General features: G+C 46.8%; 1 protein-coding gene across 2 annotated transcripts in view; it reads left to right on the forward strand.

The window, feature by feature from the left end:
- Window positions 1-3,962: 3,962 nt before the first annotated feature.
- TFG (trafficking from ER to golgi regulator) overlaps window positions 3,963-21,120 on the forward strand; it is a 29,513-nt gene continuing 12,355 nt past the window's right edge. For both annotated transcript variants that reach the window (XM_040424939.1, XM_040424940.1), the window contains exons 1-2: window positions 3,963-4,156; window positions 18,461-18,670. In XM_040424939.1, coding sequence (XP_040280873.1) covers window positions 18,487-18,670 — 184 coding nt within the window. In that variant the 5' untranslated portion in view covers window positions 3,963-4,156; window positions 18,461-18,486. The remainder of the gene's footprint in view (window positions 4,157-18,460; window positions 18,671-21,120) is intronic.

Raw genomic sequence — 21,120 nt, forward strand, 5'->3', positions numbered from 1 at the left:
CCCTATAGAAAATCATTGTTCCTGTGCAGAAGATCGCTCTTTAGACAGCAGGATCTACTGCACAGAAACTATGAGGAAGATTTATCAAACTGGTCCAAAGTAGAACTTGCCCATAACAACCAATCAGATTCCACCTTTCATTTCTCAGAGCTCCTGTGGAAAATGAAAGGTGGAAGCTGATTGGTTGCTATGGGCAACTAAGCCAGTTTTGATAAATTTCCCTTTTAGCGTAAATGAGTCTGTGTCGTACATGATCAGTAGTGAAGACCACAGGAGGAAGTTCACCACTGGGACTGGCTGCCGTCATCTCAGAACTTCTACAGAGCAGGTATTACTCCCTCCCCCTCCATGCTTGACCAAGCATGCATGTGTTCTCAGTAGGGAGAAGGGTGTAAGGTATTCTAAGGCTGGTATTACACCAGCAGATGAGACAGACGATCGCCGGGAAGCGTTCCTTCCTGACCATCACCTGCATGTCAGCGGAGCAGACTGCTATTATTACAGGCAGCGATGTCCTCCACTGTACGGGGAGAAGCGATCACTAATTCCATCGACCGTCCCCATGCAGAATCGTTGTTTGCCAGCAGCAGACCTAGATTAGACCGCACGATCTGCCGCAAGCAAACAATGATTTTTATGGCTTGCTTAAAAACTGTGCATTTGCTCATTCATCGGGTAACCTGCTGCGGTATGGCACTGCCAGATCATCGCTAATGAGCGTTCCTACAACGGCCCGACTATCTCTAGGTGTAATACAGTCCTTAGACACTTCTCCATTGAAAACAAAAAGCATGTTACAGTCTATCTGCCCAATGTTTCTGCGAGCAGCGGGACACCACCATACCCAATGGCGTTTCTTACTCCAGTGCTGGTGCATGATGTACCAAAATTAGGTACAGGCCTCTTAATCATTTTGACACGTCTTCAGTAGGTCCGTGTGCCAGGAAATGAAATCTATGTCAGCAAGAAAAAATCACAGACTTTTTTACAAAAGTGGTAAAATTGTCAGGAAAGGGAGAAAAGTCTCAAAAGTTGGCGCAAAGCTGTACTTGTGCCAAAGTTTGCAAATTTTCTATGAAAACTGGCACAGAAGTTTAATAAATACCCCCCCATTCTGCATATTTGTCTGTTCCAGCCAAAATTGTTGAGTTCAGCCAATATTAATCAGTATGATCACCTGAAAGGGGTTGTCCATAATTGACTTGTTTTTTAAATCCCACCCCCTCACTTTTAGGCCTCTTTCACACGGGCGTCATGTTTTTGGCCCGGATAAGATGCGGGTGCGTGGCAGGAAAATGCGCAATTTTTCCGCGCGAGTGCAAAACATTGTAATGCATTTTGCACGCACGTGAGAAAAATCTGGATGTTTGGTACCCAGACCCGAACTTCTTCACAGAAGTTCAGGTTTGGGTTCAAGGTTGTGTAGATTTTATTATTTTCCCTTATAACATGGTTATAAGGGAAAATAATAGCATTCTTAATACAGAATGCATAGTACAATAGCGCTGGAGGGGTTAAAAAAACAACAACAATTTTTTAACTCGCCTTAATCCACTTGCTCGCGCAGCCCGGCTTCTCTTCTGTCTTCTTCTTTGAGGAATAGGACCTTTGATGATGTCACTGCGCTCATCACATGGTCCATCACATGATCTTTTACCATGGTGATGGATCATGTGACGGACCATCTGATGACCGCAGTGACGTCATCACAGGTCCTTTTCCTGTGCACAGCAAAGAAGAAGACAGAAGAGATGCCGGCTGCGCGAGCAAGTGGATTAAGGTGAGTTTAATTTTTTTTTTTTAACCCCTCCAGCCCTATTGTACTATGCATTCTGTATTAAGAATGCTATTATTTTCCCTTATAACCATGTTATAAGGGGAAATAATAATGATCGGGTCCCCATCCTGATCGTCTCCTAGCAACCGTGCGTGAAAATCGCACTGCATCCGCACTTGCTTGCGATTTTCACACAGCCCCATTCACTTATATGGGGCCTGCGTTGCGTGGAAAACGCACAAAGAGGAGCATGCTGCGATTTTCACGCAACGCACAAGTGATGCGTGAAAATCACCGCTCATGTGCACAGCCCCATAGAAATGAATGGGTCCGGATTCAGTGCGCAGAAATCTCGCCCGTGTGAAAGGGGCCTTAGGCCTCTTTCACACTACCATTTTTTTTTTCCGTTTTGCGGGACGTCTTTTGCGTTCCGTATACAGTGCGTATACGGAACCATTCATTTCAATGGTTCCGCAAAATAAAACGGAATGTACTCCGTATGCATTCCGTTTCCGTATTTCCGTTCCGTTGAAGGACAGAACATGTCCTATTATTACCCGCAAATCACGTTCCGTGGCTCCATTCAAGTCAATGGGTCCGCAAAAAAAAACTGAACACATACGGAAATGCATCCGTATGTCTTCCGTATCCGTTTCGTTTTTTCGGAACCATCTATTGAAAATGTTATGCCCAGCCCAATTTTTTCTATGTAATTACTGTATATGCCATACGGAAAAACGGAACGGAAATGGAAACACAACGGAAACAAAAAAAAACGGAACAACGGACATTTAGCCATACGGTAGTGTGAAACAGGCCTTAGACCTGTGAAGTGTAGCATACTTATCTCCTCCCAGCTATTTGGTTCTGACGTCATGGGTCCTGGACTGCCTTCACTACACTTTAGTCCCTGCATGTAAGCTTCTGGCAAGGATAGGGTCATGTCCGCCACTGCAGCCAATTACGTGTCCCCAAGCAGCCAATGACTGGCCACCATGGTGATGTTTCCCTGGGTGGCATGCCACTGCTGGATCACCTACAACTTAGGCTACTTTCAGACTCGCGTTTTGGGCAGATCCGTCATGGATCTGCAAAAACGGATCTGTTACAATAATACAACCGCATGCATCCATCATGAACGGATCTGTTTGTATTATCTGTAACATAGCCAGAAAGTCAATGGGAGACGGATCCGTTTTCTATTGTGCCAGAGAAAACGGATCCGTCCCCATTGACTTACATTGTGTGCCAGGACGGATCCATTTGGCTCAGTTTCGTTAAGCGGACAGCAAAGCGATACAGGCAGCGTTTTGGTGTCCGCCTCCAGAGCGGAATGGAGACTGATTGGAGGCAAACTGATGAATTCTGAGCGGATCATTTTCCATTCAGAATGCATTAGGGCAAAACTGATCTGTTGTGGACCGCTTGTAAGAGCCCTGGACGGATCTCACAAACGGAAAGCCAAAACGCCAGTGTGAAAGTAGATTTAGAGACTCGCTATTGGCTGCAGCAGTGCCCATCCATGCTGGAAACTTACATATGGGGACCAAAGCACAGTGAAGAGTCAGAAACTAGCTGCGAGAAGCAGGTAAGTATGCTTCCAGTCACAGGTCCCGTGGGGTAGGGTGGAATTTAAAAAATCAAAGGGGGCCATTTATCAAACTGGTGTAAAGTAGAACTGGCTTAGTTGCCCATAGCAACCAATCACATTCCACCTTTCAGAAGCTTTGAAAAATGAAAGGTGGAATCTGATTGGTTGCTATGGGCAACTAAGCCAGTTCTACTTTACACCAGTTTGATAAATGAACCCCCAAAGGTCTTTTTTGGACAACCCCTTTAAGTCTGGACGACCACCAACTTGACTTGGCCACCACAAACTGTGATTTCAAAGGCAAGCCCATATCCTGGCTACATATTTTAATTAAGCTGCGTAGGAAAATAATAATTCAGGGCAAGGTAAAGCATTTTATGAATGCTGATTATGTGCCCTTTCACTTGCTAATTTCATGTGGCGCCTTTATAACTGACCTTTCTTCAGAAGGCAGAAACTGAACAGGAAATCATTTAGTGTAGATAAAGTTGTGTGAAAGAAAAAAAAAAAAAAAAAGACGTTGTTCTCCAGAGCGCCTGCGCAGCGTGCCGGCGTCCATGCCACGTACAGAATACGCGTTGGAGCCGTCACCCGGGAGGGGGGGTGATCCTGGTATCTGATTGGTTGTGTCAGAAGGGTGACGCTGCTAGACGGACAGCGGACGGAGGGCAGGAGCCGTACAAGTGTTCCAGTCATTGTCCTCGTCCGCTTCCTCGCCGGCCACACCGGAGGGCTCGTCGTTGCGGGCGTTGTTTCTTCCACCTGAGAAGCGCGAGCAGCTGCCCTAGGTAAGTGTGTGTGCGGGACGGGAGCGGGGTGTGGCACCAGGGGCCAGTACTGGCCGGTATTGCTGCTGTCAGTGGTCCCATTACGTAAAGCCAGACTCCCCCCTCCCCCTGCTTGTTACATACACAGTGACAGAGTGTGGACTACAAGTCCCAGCACTTCCTGTGTAGCCCATGTCACCTTCCCTGTGGAGGCCTTGTCCTGCCAGGTGCATGGTGTGTACATGGACACTGCGTTAGGCATCAGGCGGTGTGAGATTCCTTTCAGGTGTCCATTGATCAGTGTAGGAGTAAATGCATCTCCCAACTGTTGTATTTCTGGGTATAAAAGAGAATAAAGCCACCATACAGGTTCAGTATTTAATGGGGCGAGGAGAACGCCGCTGTCCGGTAGTGGCCCGTCTCCTGGGAGAACAATTCACCCAATCCGTCTTTTCCCCAACATCACCTGTTGAGTAGGGGAGGGCGGCAGAGCTCTCCATATAGATTAGGTCGTCTGCGGTGCTTGGCGGGTTCAGCAGACGTTATACTAATGTGTATGGGGGCCTTAACGTGAACATTAATAGCTGCGTATCAGGTATCCATTGGTGGGGTCTGGGTGCTGAGACCGCCACCGATCACTAGAACGAGGAGAGAGGTGCTTACATATTGCGCTCTCTCTCTCTTCTAACGAGCCTGTCTTCTGCAGCAAGGAGAGAGAACACTCGTTCTAGTGATCGGTGGGGTCTCCGCACTCGGACCCCCGCTGAGCACAATCTTTGATAAGTCAGGGACAGCTAAAGTTTTTTGACAGTTCAGTGACACTTTAAAGAGGATTTACGGGATCCTAAAAAACGTCAGTTAATTGTGTAAACCTTATCTAGTCTCCTACAGAGCGTTCTAGTCTTCAGTCTCCCCATTATTTACATCCCAACCTTCTGGGTTATGGGCGTAGATGAGCTGCAACCACAACACTTCCCATAATGCTGTGTACTGCAAGATCAGTCAGAAATGTAAACGCCTACTGCACTCTTCCCTGGGCCGAAAACTCCAGCCACTACACCCCCCATCATCCCTTTGCGGTTTCCTCGCACACAGCTTTGATATGGTAAGCAGTGGACTCTGCCTACGCTGCTTATGGATTGAGAGTGTCTACCAGAGCCCATTCCAAGGTCACATGGGTCTAACATCATGACCATTTGGGCTTCGCATGGAGGGTATCATTGGAGGCCTGGTCATGATGTCGGAGGAAATACAGTCTTCACAGAGGGCGCAGTCACTTGGCTACTCTCCCCATCTCCGCAGTGAGACAGAAAAAGTAGTGCAAGTATATCAGAAAGTTGCAGGGAAAGGGAAAAATGTATGCCCTGATAACCCCATTTAAGGATATTGCTTTCTCCCTCATGCTTTACACTGCAGCTGTTATGTATGAACAAGCACAGCAGGAACTATGTAAAGGCACAGCATGGGGTGAAAGATCTGGTAATCGAAACACACCTACTGTGAGAAGATCCCAGACTTCTTCACCTCTTAGGTTTTAGTAACTACTTGTATTCCCCCTATAATAACCGTTCTGGATTTTATATATTGAGTTTCACAGTGACGTGCTCTCAGCAGTAAGTTGCTTCACAACCCCTCCGCTTTAAAGGGGTTGTCCGGGTTCAGAGCTGAACCCGGACATACCCATATTTTCACCCAGGCAGCCCCCCTGGGGCTAGCATCGGGGCATCTCATGCTCCGATGCTCTCCTTCGCACTGTGCTAGATCGCGCAGGGCAAGGGCTCTTTTGTTTACAACAACACACTGCTGGGCGGACGCTTCTACCCGGAAGTGTGTTTGGTGAGGTCACTGGCTCTAATGGGCGTGCTTTAGCGCTGCCCTAGCCGTTTTACTGGCTAGGGCAGCGCTAAAGCCAGCCCATCAGTGCCGGTGACGTCACCTAGCTTCGGGGCAGCCCCATGGAGAGCCCGGTACGTCACCGGAACTCCAGGAAATTCCTTTGCCCTGCTCGATTTAGCACAGGGCAAAGGAGGGCATCGGAGCATTAACTGCTCCGATGCTCAAGTTAGGGGGCTGCCTGGGTGAAAATGGGGGTATGTCCGGGTTCAGCTCTAAACCCGGACAACCCCTTTAAGTGACGGCTGAAGCATCCAGCCAGGAGACCCCCCAGCTGTCACTCGCATAAGGGTGGAGAGCCTCTGAAGGCACTAAATGCAGGAAAAACTTCACCGTGATGCTCTGCCTCTAGCTAAGGGAAAAATGTGGCAGAATAAATCTTCATATTCACACTGCTCCTGATAATAAAAGCTCCACAATAGGTATACTGGATCCGCTCACCTCAGCCCCCACATAGTGCTGTCAGAAGTTTTGAAATCTGAAAGTCCATGGCCCTCCACATTATAACTAGAGTGGTTGTACCTGAAGGTGTAATTATACCAGTCTTGTAGGCAGGTGGCCGAACCAGTCCTTTATTGTCACTGGACGAGTACAGTGTACACAGGAAGCTGGCGGCACTGGATCAGCAATGGTCCAAACCTAATATTCGCTATGTAACCAGCTAGCCCTACAGCTCCATATGCTATATATTCTCTGCTACTTCCAGACATACAGGTGCCAGCCCATTTGAGAAAGGGGCTTGATGTGCTCCAGTGAGGCTCAAATATGAGCAGATGTGTCACCAGGAAACTCACTGATACACCAGGCACATTGCGATGTAGGTCTCGCTCTGAATGTAATGATCTATTGCTTCATTCTGGAGAGAGACTACTTTTAATCCATATGGAAATTGGTTGCGCTCTGAGGGTAGGTCTAAGCTACTCTGTGCACCCTCGCTTCTCCTGCCTCCTCACCCAGCCCCTCCCTTTCTTTCTTGATTGACAGGTCCAGACCAGATGACGGTGAAGGAACCTGGCCCTAGAAGGCATTGTGCCTGGTTGACCAGTCAATTTTCTGGTGGCAGCCTTTGGTTCTCCTGTGTGCCTTGAAAGTAGACCGCGCTTTGTAATAGTGCTCCCAAAAGAAAGCTTTGCGGCTAAAGGTTGCCGATACCCCATTGAGAAACATGATTGGGTACTTCAACCAGTCCTCAATTACTGCTCACCTGCAGACACCTCAGGAGGGTTTAGGCTACCGGCACACGGGTGCAGAAATTCCGCACAAATTTCCATCCGAAGTTCTGTGCAGTTCCGCAGCAAAAACCGCACGTGTTACTTGTTGGTTTTGGTGCGGATTTGATGTGGTATTGCCGTAGATCTCATCCCTGCATTGAAAAGGGGGAAATCTGCACAAAGAATTCACCTGCAGTAGATTTTAAATTCCTCATTTTATGTCCAGGAAACTAAAAATTATATAAATAAAAAATTTTTTTAAAAAGCAAAACAAATAGTCAACCAGAATATTTTCATAAATGATGTCCCCTTTTTTTTTTTTTTTTTTTTTCATTTTGATATAGCGGATATATGGGTTACAGACTTCATGGGTGGGGCTGGAAGCTGCAGTGCATGCTAGTAGAATCTTTTTATTATCCCCTATAAGTTGATCTTTGGAGAGCATTAGAACATTGTATTTTTTTCTGAGTTACAGGCAGAAGGTTATATAAGGCTGTTGAGCCTGTCTGCAGAACTGATCTGGGTCTGCTAAGACCCAGCAGCTCATGGATTCATTTCTAGGACTAGCTCATTGAGTGCCTTATATACAGCAATGGAGAAGGCATGAACAGTATAAAACTGTCTCTGCCCCACTATCACTGACATCAGACTCCACAATCCTACAGCTGTACAGTCTCTGTGCAGCTTTTAACTCTGCAAGGACGTTCGGAAATGTCCTTACAGAGAAATGTGTACCACCTGGATGTAGTGGGGAGTCCACAACTGGTTAAAGCTGTTCTCCGGACCTACCTAAAAAAAATGCCCTTAATCTAACCTGTGGAGAGTAGATGATGGAAGCCAATTACCCCCAGTAGAAGCGGCAGAATCCTCTTCACGGTCACATGACCGCTCCTTTGGCGTTTTCTGCTCCTCTGGTCCCTCACCCTCTTCTCTTCTGCAGGAGGTGGCGTGTCACCGCCTCCTGCCAGCCATCCTTGGTCCGACGGCTGCACTTTAGTATGCACGTGTCGGGACTGCCATCCGCCTAGTCACTGTACTGACTTTTGGGGTTCTGTAGCTGGCAGAGCTATGGGGGCTCAGTATGAGTTATAGGGCTTATGCAAACGACCATGAACGGCTCAGGAATCATGGTCCGTTTGTAGGCCACATAACCTGACCCCGCACTGGCTGTATGATAGTAATGTTACATTTTTTGCAGACTACTAGCAATTCGTTCATAAGTTCTAGTGGGAATAATAGAGAAATGGTACAATATAGAGTCACAAGAATTGACTCCCCAGAATTGTTGTTGCATGGGAAATGCGTCCCACTTTGGTTACCATGTTCTAATGTTCTCTGGGTCAAGTATGGATAGGTAAATAAGTGTTGATCTTGGGACAATCCCTTTAATTTTTGCTGCGGTTTCTGTGCCGCTGGTCACTGGGGTATGCCATCCATCACTTGGCCATTGCTGCCCTCCAAAGTTACGTCCTTGTAGATGAGCTCTCAGGTGGGTATGTCGGTGCCACCGGGGCTGTTGGTAGACTCTGAAGAGACCTGAGGCACTGGCGGAGCAGGACACAGGTACAATGGATGGTGGTGCATGCTGGTGCCAAGGGCACAAGCGAAAGACCCGGGCACATACCTTGCACCGCCACAGTCGCATGTTATGGATCTGGATGATGTCATCACGCGGTGATAACCACTGATCTAGGGTGCAGCAACCTTTGGCACTCCAGCGCTGCTGTGAAACTACAACTCCCAGCATGCACACTTGCTCAGCTGTTCTTGTAACTCCCAAAGAAGTGAAAGGAGGATACTGGGAGTTGTAGTTTCAGAACAGCTGGAGTTCCAGAGGTTGCTTATCCCTGATCTAGAGGCTTTTTGTTATGCTTGATCTTGCTATAAAGGGGAGTTCGTCTTCCATGACCCTGTTGCCCTATCTCATGCCACAAAATTGCCACCACCGCTTTGGTTATTGGATTATACAATTTTAGATCGAAGACTTCATGCACTTGGCAGAGGGACTGTATGTCCTGGAGGCTGTAAATGGCCACATGCAGTCCTTGTAGCACCATGTGCCGCCATGCGGCTCCGCATTACAGAAGAAATCCTTATAGCAGCGTCTGATGGAACATGCTGCAATACATCCTTGATGGATTCATAAGAAAACTAACAGGTGACCTAGGTAGAGGTCTACAGGTGACAGGTCTGTCAGTTATGGAGGTCTCCTGTTGGCGTGTCCAGCGCTGGGACCCCCGCTGACTTCTATAAGCAGGAGTCTGAAGTGCTCAGCCACTTTTCCTCACTGCTGAGCGCGGTAGTGAAGACGGTCCCCTAGACCTTCTATTGAGGCCGTCTTCACTACCGCACTCAGCAGGGAGGAGAGACAGTGCTCGGCTGAGCGCTTCAGACTCATCATTAGAGAGGAAAACAAGGCGCTTATCCGGGACCCCCACTAAATTTCACTGCAAGGCCACTTACCCCGCCAGTAAGGATCGCACGCCTCCTTCCTCCCTTCAGAGTGGTGTGCCATAAGCTCCGGCAGCCCGCTCAAACTGACCAATAACAAAGCTCCTTACTGTAAGGAGCCTTGCTATTGGTTGTTTCAGGCAGCAGCAGCATCGGTGCGCTGCCTGTGCCGTTCACAGCGCTCACTGCGCTGATGAATAGCAGGGAAAAGTCTAAGGCGTATCGGTACGCTTTAGACTTTTTCCAGGGAGTAAAATGGCCTGAACAGGCGTCTGACGCTTGTACAGGCGTTATTGCGACCTCTGGTAATGTATGATACAACCAGTCTGTATCTGACCGCGGGGCGATTGTCGTGTACTCACCTCATCCTGTATACATACCCCCCGATCAGATACAGACTGGCTGTATGATAGTAATGTATGATACAACCAGTCTGTATCTGCCTGCGGGGCGATTGTCGTGTACTCACCTCATCCTGTATACATACCCCCCGATCAGATAGAGACTGGCTGTATGATAGTAATGTATGATACAACCAGACTGTATCTGCCTGCGGGGCGATTGTCGTGTACTCACCTCATCCTGTATACATACCCCCCGATCAGATAGAGACTGGCTGTATGATAGTAATGTATGATGAAACCAGTCTGTATCTGACCACGGGGCGATTGTCGTGTACTCACCTCATCCTGTATACATACCCCCCGATCAGATAGAGACTGGCTGTATGATAGTAATGTATGATACAACCAGTCTGTATCTGACCGCAGGGCGATTGTAGTGTACTCACCTCATCCTGTATACATACCCCCCGATCAGATAGAGACTGGCTGTATGATAGTAATGTATGATACAACCAGACTGTATCTGCCTGCGGGGCGATTGTCGTGTACTCACCTCATCCTGTATACATACCCCCCGATCAGATAGAGACTGGCTGTATGATAGTAATGTATGATGAAACCAGTCTGTATCTGACCACGGGGCGATTGTCGTGTACTCACCTCATCCTGTATACATACCCCCCGATCAGATAGAGACTGGCTGTATGATAGTAATGTATGATGAAACCAGTCTGTATCTGACCACGGGGCGATTGTCGTGTACTCACCTCATCCTGTATACATACCCCCCGATCAGATAGAGACTGGCTGTATGATAGTAATGTATGATACAACCAGACTGTATCTGACCGCGGGGCGATTGTCGTGTACTCACCTCATCCTGTATACATACCCCCCGATCAGATAGAGACTGACTGTATGATAGTAATGTATGATACAACCAGTCTGTATCTGACCGCGGGGCGATTGTAGTGTACTCACCTCATCCTGTATACATACCCCCCGATCAGATAGAGACTGGCTGTATGATAGTAATGTATGATACAACCAGACTGTATCTGCCTGCGGGGCGATTGTCGTGTACTCACCTCATCCTGTATACATACCCCCCGATCAGATAGAGACTGGCTGTATGATAGTAATGTATGATACAACCAGACTGTATCTGCCTGCGGGGCGATTGTCGTGTACTCACCTCATCCTGTATACATACCCCCCGATCAGATAGAGACTGGCTGTATGATAGTAATGTATGATACAACCAGACTGTATCTGCCTGCGGGGCGATTGTCGTGTACTCACCTCATCCTGTATACATACCCCCCGATCAGATAGAGACTGGCTGTATGATAGTAATGTATGATGAAACCAGTCTGTATCTGACCACGGGGCGATTGTCGTGTACTCACCTCATCCTGTATACATACCCCCCGATCAGATAGAGACTGGCTGTATGATAGTAATGTATGATGAAACCAGTCTGTATCTGACCACGGGGCGATTGTCGTGTACTCACCTCATCCTGTATACATACCCCCCGATCAGATAGAGACTGGCTGTATGATAGTAATGTATGATACAACCAGACTGTATCTGACCGCGGGGCGATTGTCGTGTACTCACCTCATCCTGTATACATACCCCCCGATCAGATAGAGACTGGCTGTATGATAGTAATGTATGATACAACCAGTCTGTATCTGACCGCAGGGCGATTGTAGTGTACTCACCTCATCCTGTATACATACCCCCCGATCAGATAGAGACTGGCTGTATGATAGTAATGTATGATACAACCAGACTGTATCTGACCACGGGGTGATTGTCATGTACTCACCTCATCATGTATACATACCCCCCGATCAGATAGAGACTGGCTGTATGAGACAACCAGTCTGTATCTGACCGCGGGGCGATTGTCGTGTACTCACCTCATCCTGTATACATACCCCCCGATCAGATAGAGACTGGCTGTATGATAGTAATGTATGATGAAACCAGTCTGTATCTGACCACGGGGCGATTGTCGTGTACTCACCTCATCCTGTATACATACCCCCCGATCAGATAGAGACTGGCTGTATGATAGTAATGTATGATGAAACCAGTCTGTATCTGACCACGGGGCGATTGTCGTGTACTCACCTCATCCTGTATACATACCCCCCGATCAGATAGAGACTGGCTGTATGATAGTAATGTATGATGAAACCAGTCTGTATCTGACCGCGGGGCGATTGTCGTGTACTCACCTCATCCTGTATACATACCCCCCGATCAGATAGAGACTGGCTGTATGATAGTAATGTATGATACAACCAGACTGTATCTGCCTGCGGGGCGATTGTCGTGTACTCACCTCATCCTGTATACATACCCCCCGATCAGATAGAGACTGGCTGTATGATAGTAATGTATGATGAAACCAGTCTGTATCTGACCACGGGGCGATTGTCGTGTACTCACCTCATCCTGTATACATACCCCCCGATCAGATAGAGACTGGCTGTATGATAGTAATGTATGATGAAACCAGTCTGTATCTGACCACGGGGCGATTGTCGTGTACTCACCTCATCCTGTATACATACCCCCCGATCAGATAGAGACTGGCTGTATGATAGTAATGTATGATGAAACCAGTCTGTATCTGACCACGGGGCGATTGTCGTGTACTCACCTCATCCTGTATACATACCCCCCGATCAGATAGAGACTGGCTGTATGATAGTAATGTATGATACAACCAGTCTGTATCTGACCGCGGGGCGATTGTCGTGTACTCACCTCATCCTGTATACATACCCCCCGATCAGATACAGACTGGCTGTATGATAGTAATGTATGATACAACCAGTCTGTATCTGCCTGCGGGGCGATTGTCGTGTACTCACCTCATCCTGTATACATACCCCCCGATCAGATAGAGACTGGCTGTATGATAGTAATGTATGATACAACCAGACTGTATCTGCCTGCGGGGCGATTGTCGTGTACTCACCTCATCCTGTATACATACCCCCCGATCAGATAGAGACTGGCTGTATGATAGTAATGTATGATACAACCAGACTGTATCTGCCTGCGGGGCGATTGTCGTGTACTCACCTCATCCTGTATACATACCCCCCGATCAGATAGAGACTGGCTGTATGATAGTAATGTATGATACAACCAGACTGTATCTGCCCGCGGGGCGATTGTCGTGTACTCACCTCATCCTGTATACATACCCCCCGATCAGATAGAGACTGGCTGTATGATAGTAATGTATGATGAAACCAGTCTGTATCTGACCACGGGGCGATTGTCGTGTACTCACCTCATCCTGTATACATACCCCCCGATCAGATAGAGACTGGCTGTATGATAGTAATGTATGATGAAACCAGTCTGTATCTGACCACGGGGCGATTGTCGTGTACTCACCTCATCCTGTATACATACCCCCCGATCAGATAGAGACTGGCTGTATGATAGTAATGTATGATACAACCAGACTGTATCTGACCGCGGGGCGATTGTCGTGTACTCACCTCATCCTGTATACATACCCCCCGATCAGATAGAGACTGGCTGTATGATAGTAATGTATGATACAACCAGTCTGTATCTGACCGCAGGGCGATTGTAGTGTACTCACCTCATCCTGTATACATACCCCCCGATCAGATAGAGACTGGCTGTATGATAGTAATGTATGATACAACCAGACTGTATCTGACCACGGGGTGATTGTCATGTACTCACCTCATCATGTATACATACCCCCCGATCAGATAGAGACTGGCTGTATGAGACAACCAGTCTGTATCTGACCGCGGGGCGATTGTCGTGTACTCACCTCATCCTGTATACATACCCCCCGATCAGATAGAGACTGGCTGTATGATAGTAATGTATGATGAAACCAGTCTGTATCTGACCACGGGGCGATTGTCGTGTACTCACCTCATCCTGTATACATACCCCCCGATCAGATAGAGACTGGCTGTATGATAGTAATGTATGATGAAACCAGTCTGTATCTGACCACGGGGCGATTGTCGTGTACTCACCTCATCCTGTATACATACCCCCCGATCAGATAGAGACTGGCTGTATGATAGTAATGTATGATGAAACCAGTCTGTATCTGACCGCGGGGCGATTGTCGTGTACTCACCTCATCCTGTATACATACCCCCCGATCAGATAGAGACTGGCTGTATGATAGTAATGTATGATACAACCAGACTGTATCTGCCTGCGGGGCGATTGTCGTGTACTCACCTCATCCTGTATACATACCCCCCGATCAGATAGAGACTGGCTGTATGATAGTAATGTATGATGAAACCAGTCTGTATCTGACCACGGGGCGATTGTCGTGTACTCACCTCATCCTGTATACATACCCCCCGATCAGATAGAGACTGGCTGTATGATAGTAATGTATGATGAAACCAGTCTGTATCTGACCGCGGGGCGATTGTCGTGTACTCACCTCATCCTGTATACATACCCCCCGATCAGATAGAGACTGGCTGTATGATAGTAATGTATGATGAAACCAGTCTGTATCTGACCACGGGGCGATTGTCGTGTACTCACCTCATCCTGTATACATACCCCCCGATCAGATAGAGACTGGCTGTATGATAGTAATGTATGATACAACCAGTCTGTATCTGACCGCGGGGCGATTGTCGTGTACTCACCTCATCCTGTATACATACCCCCCGATCAGATACAGACTGGCTGTATGATAGTAATGTATGATACAACCAGTCTGTATCTGCCTGCGGGGCGATTGTCGTGTACTCACCTCATCCTGTATACATACCCCCCGATCAGATAGAGACTGGCTGTATGATAGTAATGTATGATACAACCAGACTGTATCTGCCTGCGGGGCGATTGTCGTGTACTCACCTCATCCTGTATACATACCCCCCGATCAGATAGAGACTGGCTGTATGATAGTAATGTATGATGAAACCAGTCTGTATCTGACCACGGGGCGATTGTCGTGTACTCACCTCATCCTGTATACATACCCCCCGATCAGATAGAGACTGGCTGTATGATAGTAATGTATGATACAACCAGTCTGTATCTGACCGCAGGGCGATTGTAGTGTACTCACCTCATCCTGTATACATACCCCCCGATCAGATAGAGACTGGCTGTATGATAGTAATGTATGATACAACCAGACTGTATCTGCCTGCGGGGCGATTGTCGTGTACTCACCTCATCCTGTATACATACCCCCCGATCAGATAGAGACTGGCTGTATGATAGTAATGTATGATGAAACCAGTCTGTATCTGACCGCGGGGCGATTGTCGTGTACTCACCTCATCCTGTATACATACCCCCCGATCAGATAGAGACTGGCTGTATGATAGTAATGTATGATGAAACCAGTCTGTATCTGACCACGGGGCGATTGTCGTGTACTCACCTCATCCTGTATACATACCCCCCGATCAGATAGAGACTGGCTGTATGATAGTAATGTATGATACAACCAGACTGTATCTGACCGCGGGGCGATTGTCGTGTACTCACCTCATCCTGTATACATACCCCCCGATCAGATAGAGACTGACTGTATGATAGTAATGTATGATACAACCAGTCTGTATCTGACCGCGGGGCGATTGTAGTGTACTCACCTCATCCTGTATACATACCCCCCGATCAGATAGAGACTGGCTGTATGATAGTAATGTATGATACAACCAGACTGTATCTGCCTGCGGGGCGATTGTCGTGTACTCACCTCATCCTGTATACATACCCCCCGATCAGATAGAGACTGGCTGTATGATAGTAATGTATGATACAACCAGACTGTATCTGCCTGCGGGGCGATTGTCGTGTACTCACCTCATCCTGGATACATACCCCCCGATCAGATAGAGACTGGCTGTATGATAGTAATGTATGATACAACCAGACTGTATCTGCCCGCGGGGCGATTGTCGTGTACTCACCTCATCCTGTATACATACCCCCCGATCAGATAGAGACTGGCTGTATGATAGTAATGTATGATGAAACCAGTCTGTATCTGACCACGGGGCGATTGTCGTGTACTCACCTCATCCTGTATACATACCCCCCGATCAGATAGAGACTGGCTGTATGATAGTAATGTATGATGAAACCAGTCTGTATCTGACCACGGGGCGATTGTCGTGTACTCACCTCATCCTGTATACATACCCCCCGATCAGATAGAGACTGGCTGTATGATAGTAATGTATGATACAACCAGACTGTATCTGACCGCGGGGCGATTGTCGTGTACTCACCTCATCCTGTATACATACCCCCCGATCAGATAGAGACTGGCTGTATGATAGTAATGTATGATACAACCAGTCTGTATCTGACCGCAGGGCGATTGTAGTGTACTCACCTCATCCTGTATACATACCCCCCGATCAGATAGAGACTGGCTGTATGATAGTAATGTATGATACAACCAGACTGTATCTGACCACGGGGTGATTGTCATGTACTCACCTCATCATGTATACATACCCCCCGATCAGATAGAGACTGGCTGTATGAGACAACCAGTCTGTATCTGACCGCGGGGCGATTGTCGTGTACTCACCTCATCCTGTATACATACCCCCCGATCAGATAGAGACTGGCTGTATGATAGTAATGTATGATGAAACCAGTCTGTATCTGACCACGGGGCGATTGTCGTGTACTCACCTCATCCTGTATACATACCCCCCGATCAGATAGAGACTGGCTGTATGATAGTAATGTATGATGAAACCAGTCTGTATCTGACCGCGGGGCGATTGTCATGTACTCACCTCATCATGTATACATACCCCCCGATCAGATAGAGACTGGCTGTATGATACAACCAGACTGTATCTGACCGCGGGGCGATTGTCGTGTACTCACCTCATCCTGTATACATACCCCCCGATCAGATAGAGACTGACTGTATGATACAACCAGTCTGTATCTGACCGCAGGGCGATTGTAGTGTACTCACCTCATCCTGTATACATACCCCCCGATCAGATAGAGACTGGCTGTATGATAGTAATGTATGATAAAACCAGTCTGTATCTGACCACGGGGTGATTGTCATGTACTCGCCTCATCCTGTATACATACCCCCCGATCAGATAGAGACTGGCTGTATGATAGTAATGTATGATAAAACCAGACTGTATCTGACCACGGGGTGATTGTCATGTACTCACCTCATCCTGTATACATACCCCCCGATCAGATAGAGACTGGCTGTATGATAGTAATGTATGATACAACCAGTCTGTATCTGACCGCGGGGTGATTGTCATGTACTCCCCTCATCATGTATACATACCCCCCGATCAGATAGAGACTGGCTGTATGATAAATTACTGTGATAGTCAGTTCGGGTGAGGAGATTGCGGTCAGCCTGGGCGATGCAACCTGCACACGGACCGTGTTCCCTGGGCTGATAATTGTGGTATCATACATGTATCACATATGATATGCCAAGATAAACACTTCACAAGGCAGGACTGAAAAAGATTACGCCTCGTGCACATGACTGTATCCGTTTTGTGGTCTTGCACATCCACTAAATAAGGATACTGTCCATGTGTGGCCCACTTTATTTTGCTGAGCCATTGACTTCTATGGGTTTGAGATCTGCATTTTGAGGACCAGAATGGCATTTTTTTTTTGCAGAACGCACATACAGATGTGGAAAGCACACTGATGTAAATGTGTTTTCCACATCCATATGTCAGTTCCACAAAGAGAACATGTCCTATTCTGGTGCAAAATGCAGACCTCAAACCCATAGAAGTCAATGGGTCTGCAAAAAAAATGCGGGTTGCACTCAGACAGTATCCTTATTTAGCTTAACGCAGATGTGAAACAAGCCTCGGTTTTGACACAGATTTTATTTTTTTTCTGAAGTCTGTGGATGAGATTTATTATAATCTTATACACGGTGGATTTTTCACTCGCAAAATCGGAACAGAAAATCTGAAAATACTCACACGTGGCAGGTACTGTCCCTCGGGACTCGCAGAAATTAATGTTTGCTGCCAAAACAATCTCTGAATTGAACAGATTTTTATTTGCAGAACATTATGCTCCATATTTGGCGTGTGTAGGGAGGGGTCGGTGTGATTGCTGCCCAGGAGGACATATTTTTTATTTTTTTTATACTAATCTTTTTGCACGTTTTCTGCTGCCATCCAGCATATATGTAACGTATGACATACTCGGCTCCGCTGTGCGCTGGTCATACACATGTAGGGGCAGGATAGCCTCGTGTGTTAAATGATCTGAATTTAAGGACTTCTACAGAGCCTATTTTTCTTGTGCAAACCATTAGAAATTTTATTTGAATTTCGAAAATGTCTAATTTTGTTTTCTACCTTTCCTCTTATTCCATGTAGCTGCCTCAGCCATCACGGAGGCCACAATGAACGGACAGCTGGACCTAAGTGGTAAGCTGATCATAAAGGCCCAGCTTGGGGAAGACATCCGGAGAATTCCCATCCACAATGAGGACATCACTTACGATGAACTGGTCTTGATGATGCAAAGGGTTTTTCGAGGGAAGCTCTTAACTAATGATGAAGTTACCATTAAGTATAAAGATGAAGGTACGTTTCATGCTTTATTAAAGGGAGTCGGTCACCCCCAAAACTCCTTTTCAAAGTAAGCATACCGCCATATAGGTTAGGAGCCCTGAAGTATAACCATATGTATTTTGAGAAAATCCAGTCTTCTAATCTTGAGAAATAGTTACTTTTATGCAAATGCCATGGGTCGCCCTGCTCCTCCAGTAAGACCGCTCAGAAACCACCTCTGTTGTTTGATTGACGGTTCCTGAGATTTTACAGCCGTCAGCGATGACGCAGGAAGCCGGGTGCACCAAACGGAGTGGCCCTGTCCACCGACCTTATTTGCATGAAGATAAAAAGAAGCGTGTCTTGGTATCAGAGGACTGGAAAGTTATGGTTTATGCTTCAAGGGGCCTACCCTAAATAGTGTTGACAGACTCCCATTAATGGTCACTTATTGAGAGGCAATCTACTAAATAACATTATATATTATTTAAGGGACAGAAAAATCCAGCACATGCACTACAGATAAAATCCAGCCTTTTTATTATAATTCTTTTCAAAATTCCATGTGCTGATCAGAGCGCTTTGCGGTCTACGCGTTTCGACAAACTGTCTTATTCATGACCATGCTGTGTAGCAAAATTTACTGATTTAAAAAACCTTTCACACACCTCAGACACACACATTATTTTAGTTACCGAAAATAATGTCCTGCCACCGTAAAATTGCTCCAAAGTGCCAGCCACTGGGGGTCTCACTTCCTGACCATTTGCCACCCTCTGCTGGAAGTTAGATGAAATCAGTTTTTAGCAGCAGAGACTGATTACAAGAAGTGCGGTGGCAAGTCTCTGCTTACATGAATGGCAGTAGTGCTGGTAGACTTCACAACCTGTGCACTAAGCCCCGGTTCCAGTTCACGGCAAGAATGAGAAGAGCAGGGCACTGGGAGTGAAGGTATGTGCACCAATCAACACCGAAGCATAAAACCTACAAGCGACCGGTGCACGAGAAACTACGCACTACAGTTTATAACTGTTAGACTTCTGTGCAGAGAATGGTACAGAGCTTAAACAGTTGTCTGATCGGTAGGGGGCCCCTCGACGATCACTGGAACAGGAGCAGTGTTCCGCCACTTGAATGGAGCGCCAGCCTGCATGCATGTCCACCACACCATTCAAATCAATGGGGCTGCCGGAGATGGCAGAGTACGAGTGCTCAGCTGCCTCTGGAAGTCCTATGGAGTTGAATAGAACAGCCCCATTGTAGATATCAGCGGTAGCCCCACTGGTTGAACTTCTTCCTATCAGACACTTATCCCCCATCTTGTGAATAGGGGTTAAATTGTTATGAGGCAGCCCTTTTTAATGGAGAGCTACTTACTATGTATAATGAACTTTTTGGTGTTCCCCCTGCAAGGGGCACCAGTGGTCACATATCCACAAACTAGCACATTTTATGTCCTGTCCAATTCATGTGCTGTAATTGTTAATCTTGGTGAACCCCAATAATAACTGTGATGGGACACACACAGGTTTTAGACAACAGAATGTAGGGAAAAAATATTTCATACTCGCTAAAACTTGCCTGGTGGTTTAAATGGAATCTGTCAGCAGTTTTATGCTGCTAGGTTTTAACAGTTTCAGCGCATCCCAATGAGTCTCCATCTTCATGAGCTCAAGGCTCTCCCCGTCCACCTGACAGTTTTTGCCATATGACTTAGCAGAAGGCTGGTGGAGAAAGCCATAAGCTCATGAATATGGGGACTCGTTTTGCACGTTGCAGAACTGTTTGGCCCATGATTTTAGCAAAACTGCTGGGTCAGTTAAAGAAAGTGACCCAGCATTCTGCTAAGGGGACCTGTCACTAGTTTGTCGCCCTTAGTTCGGACACCATAAAACTGGTGACAGATTCCCTTTAAGGTAGTGAAGGGGTTAATGTCAGGAACTGGTGTAAAGTAGTGTCTTGGGGTTAATGTTATATTCTGCAAAAGGTATACAGTGGCAGAGGTGTAGGTGGAATAAGTGACACCAGCAGTAGTTAGAACCAGAGATACAGGCTTTGTACGTCAGGGATTAAGTTACCCTCCCCCGAGCTGAATATAAACTACATATGTCAGAGATACGGAGGGAGTTATATAAGTAACTGTCACCTCCTCGGGCGTTGTGTAGTGTGCAATATGTGCTGCCCAGTATGAAGGCTGAGGACACTTGACATTGCTGGCTTTTTTTATGTTGGTTTTAGAGGATTAACCCAGAAGTTGTAGGGTGCACAGTAAAAAAAATAAAAAAACCTGAGCTGCTGGGCACGAGGGGTGAGACCCTGTCTTGAATGTTCTGTACCTGTCAACAGTCAGAAGGAGGATCTGTTATTAGGTTGTGAAATTACATAGTTTCCTTGTAGCTCCAATTACTGTGTATTAGGGCTAAAACTATTACTCAAATTAATCAAATTGTCAAATTGATGATTAGTTTGTGCCATGTGACCAG

This window comes from Bufo bufo, chromosome 3 (assembly GCF_905171765.1).
Source record: "Bufo bufo chromosome 3, aBufBuf1.1, whole genome shotgun sequence".
Taxonomy (NCBI): domain Eukaryota; kingdom Metazoa; phylum Chordata; class Amphibia; order Anura; family Bufonidae; genus Bufo; species Bufo bufo.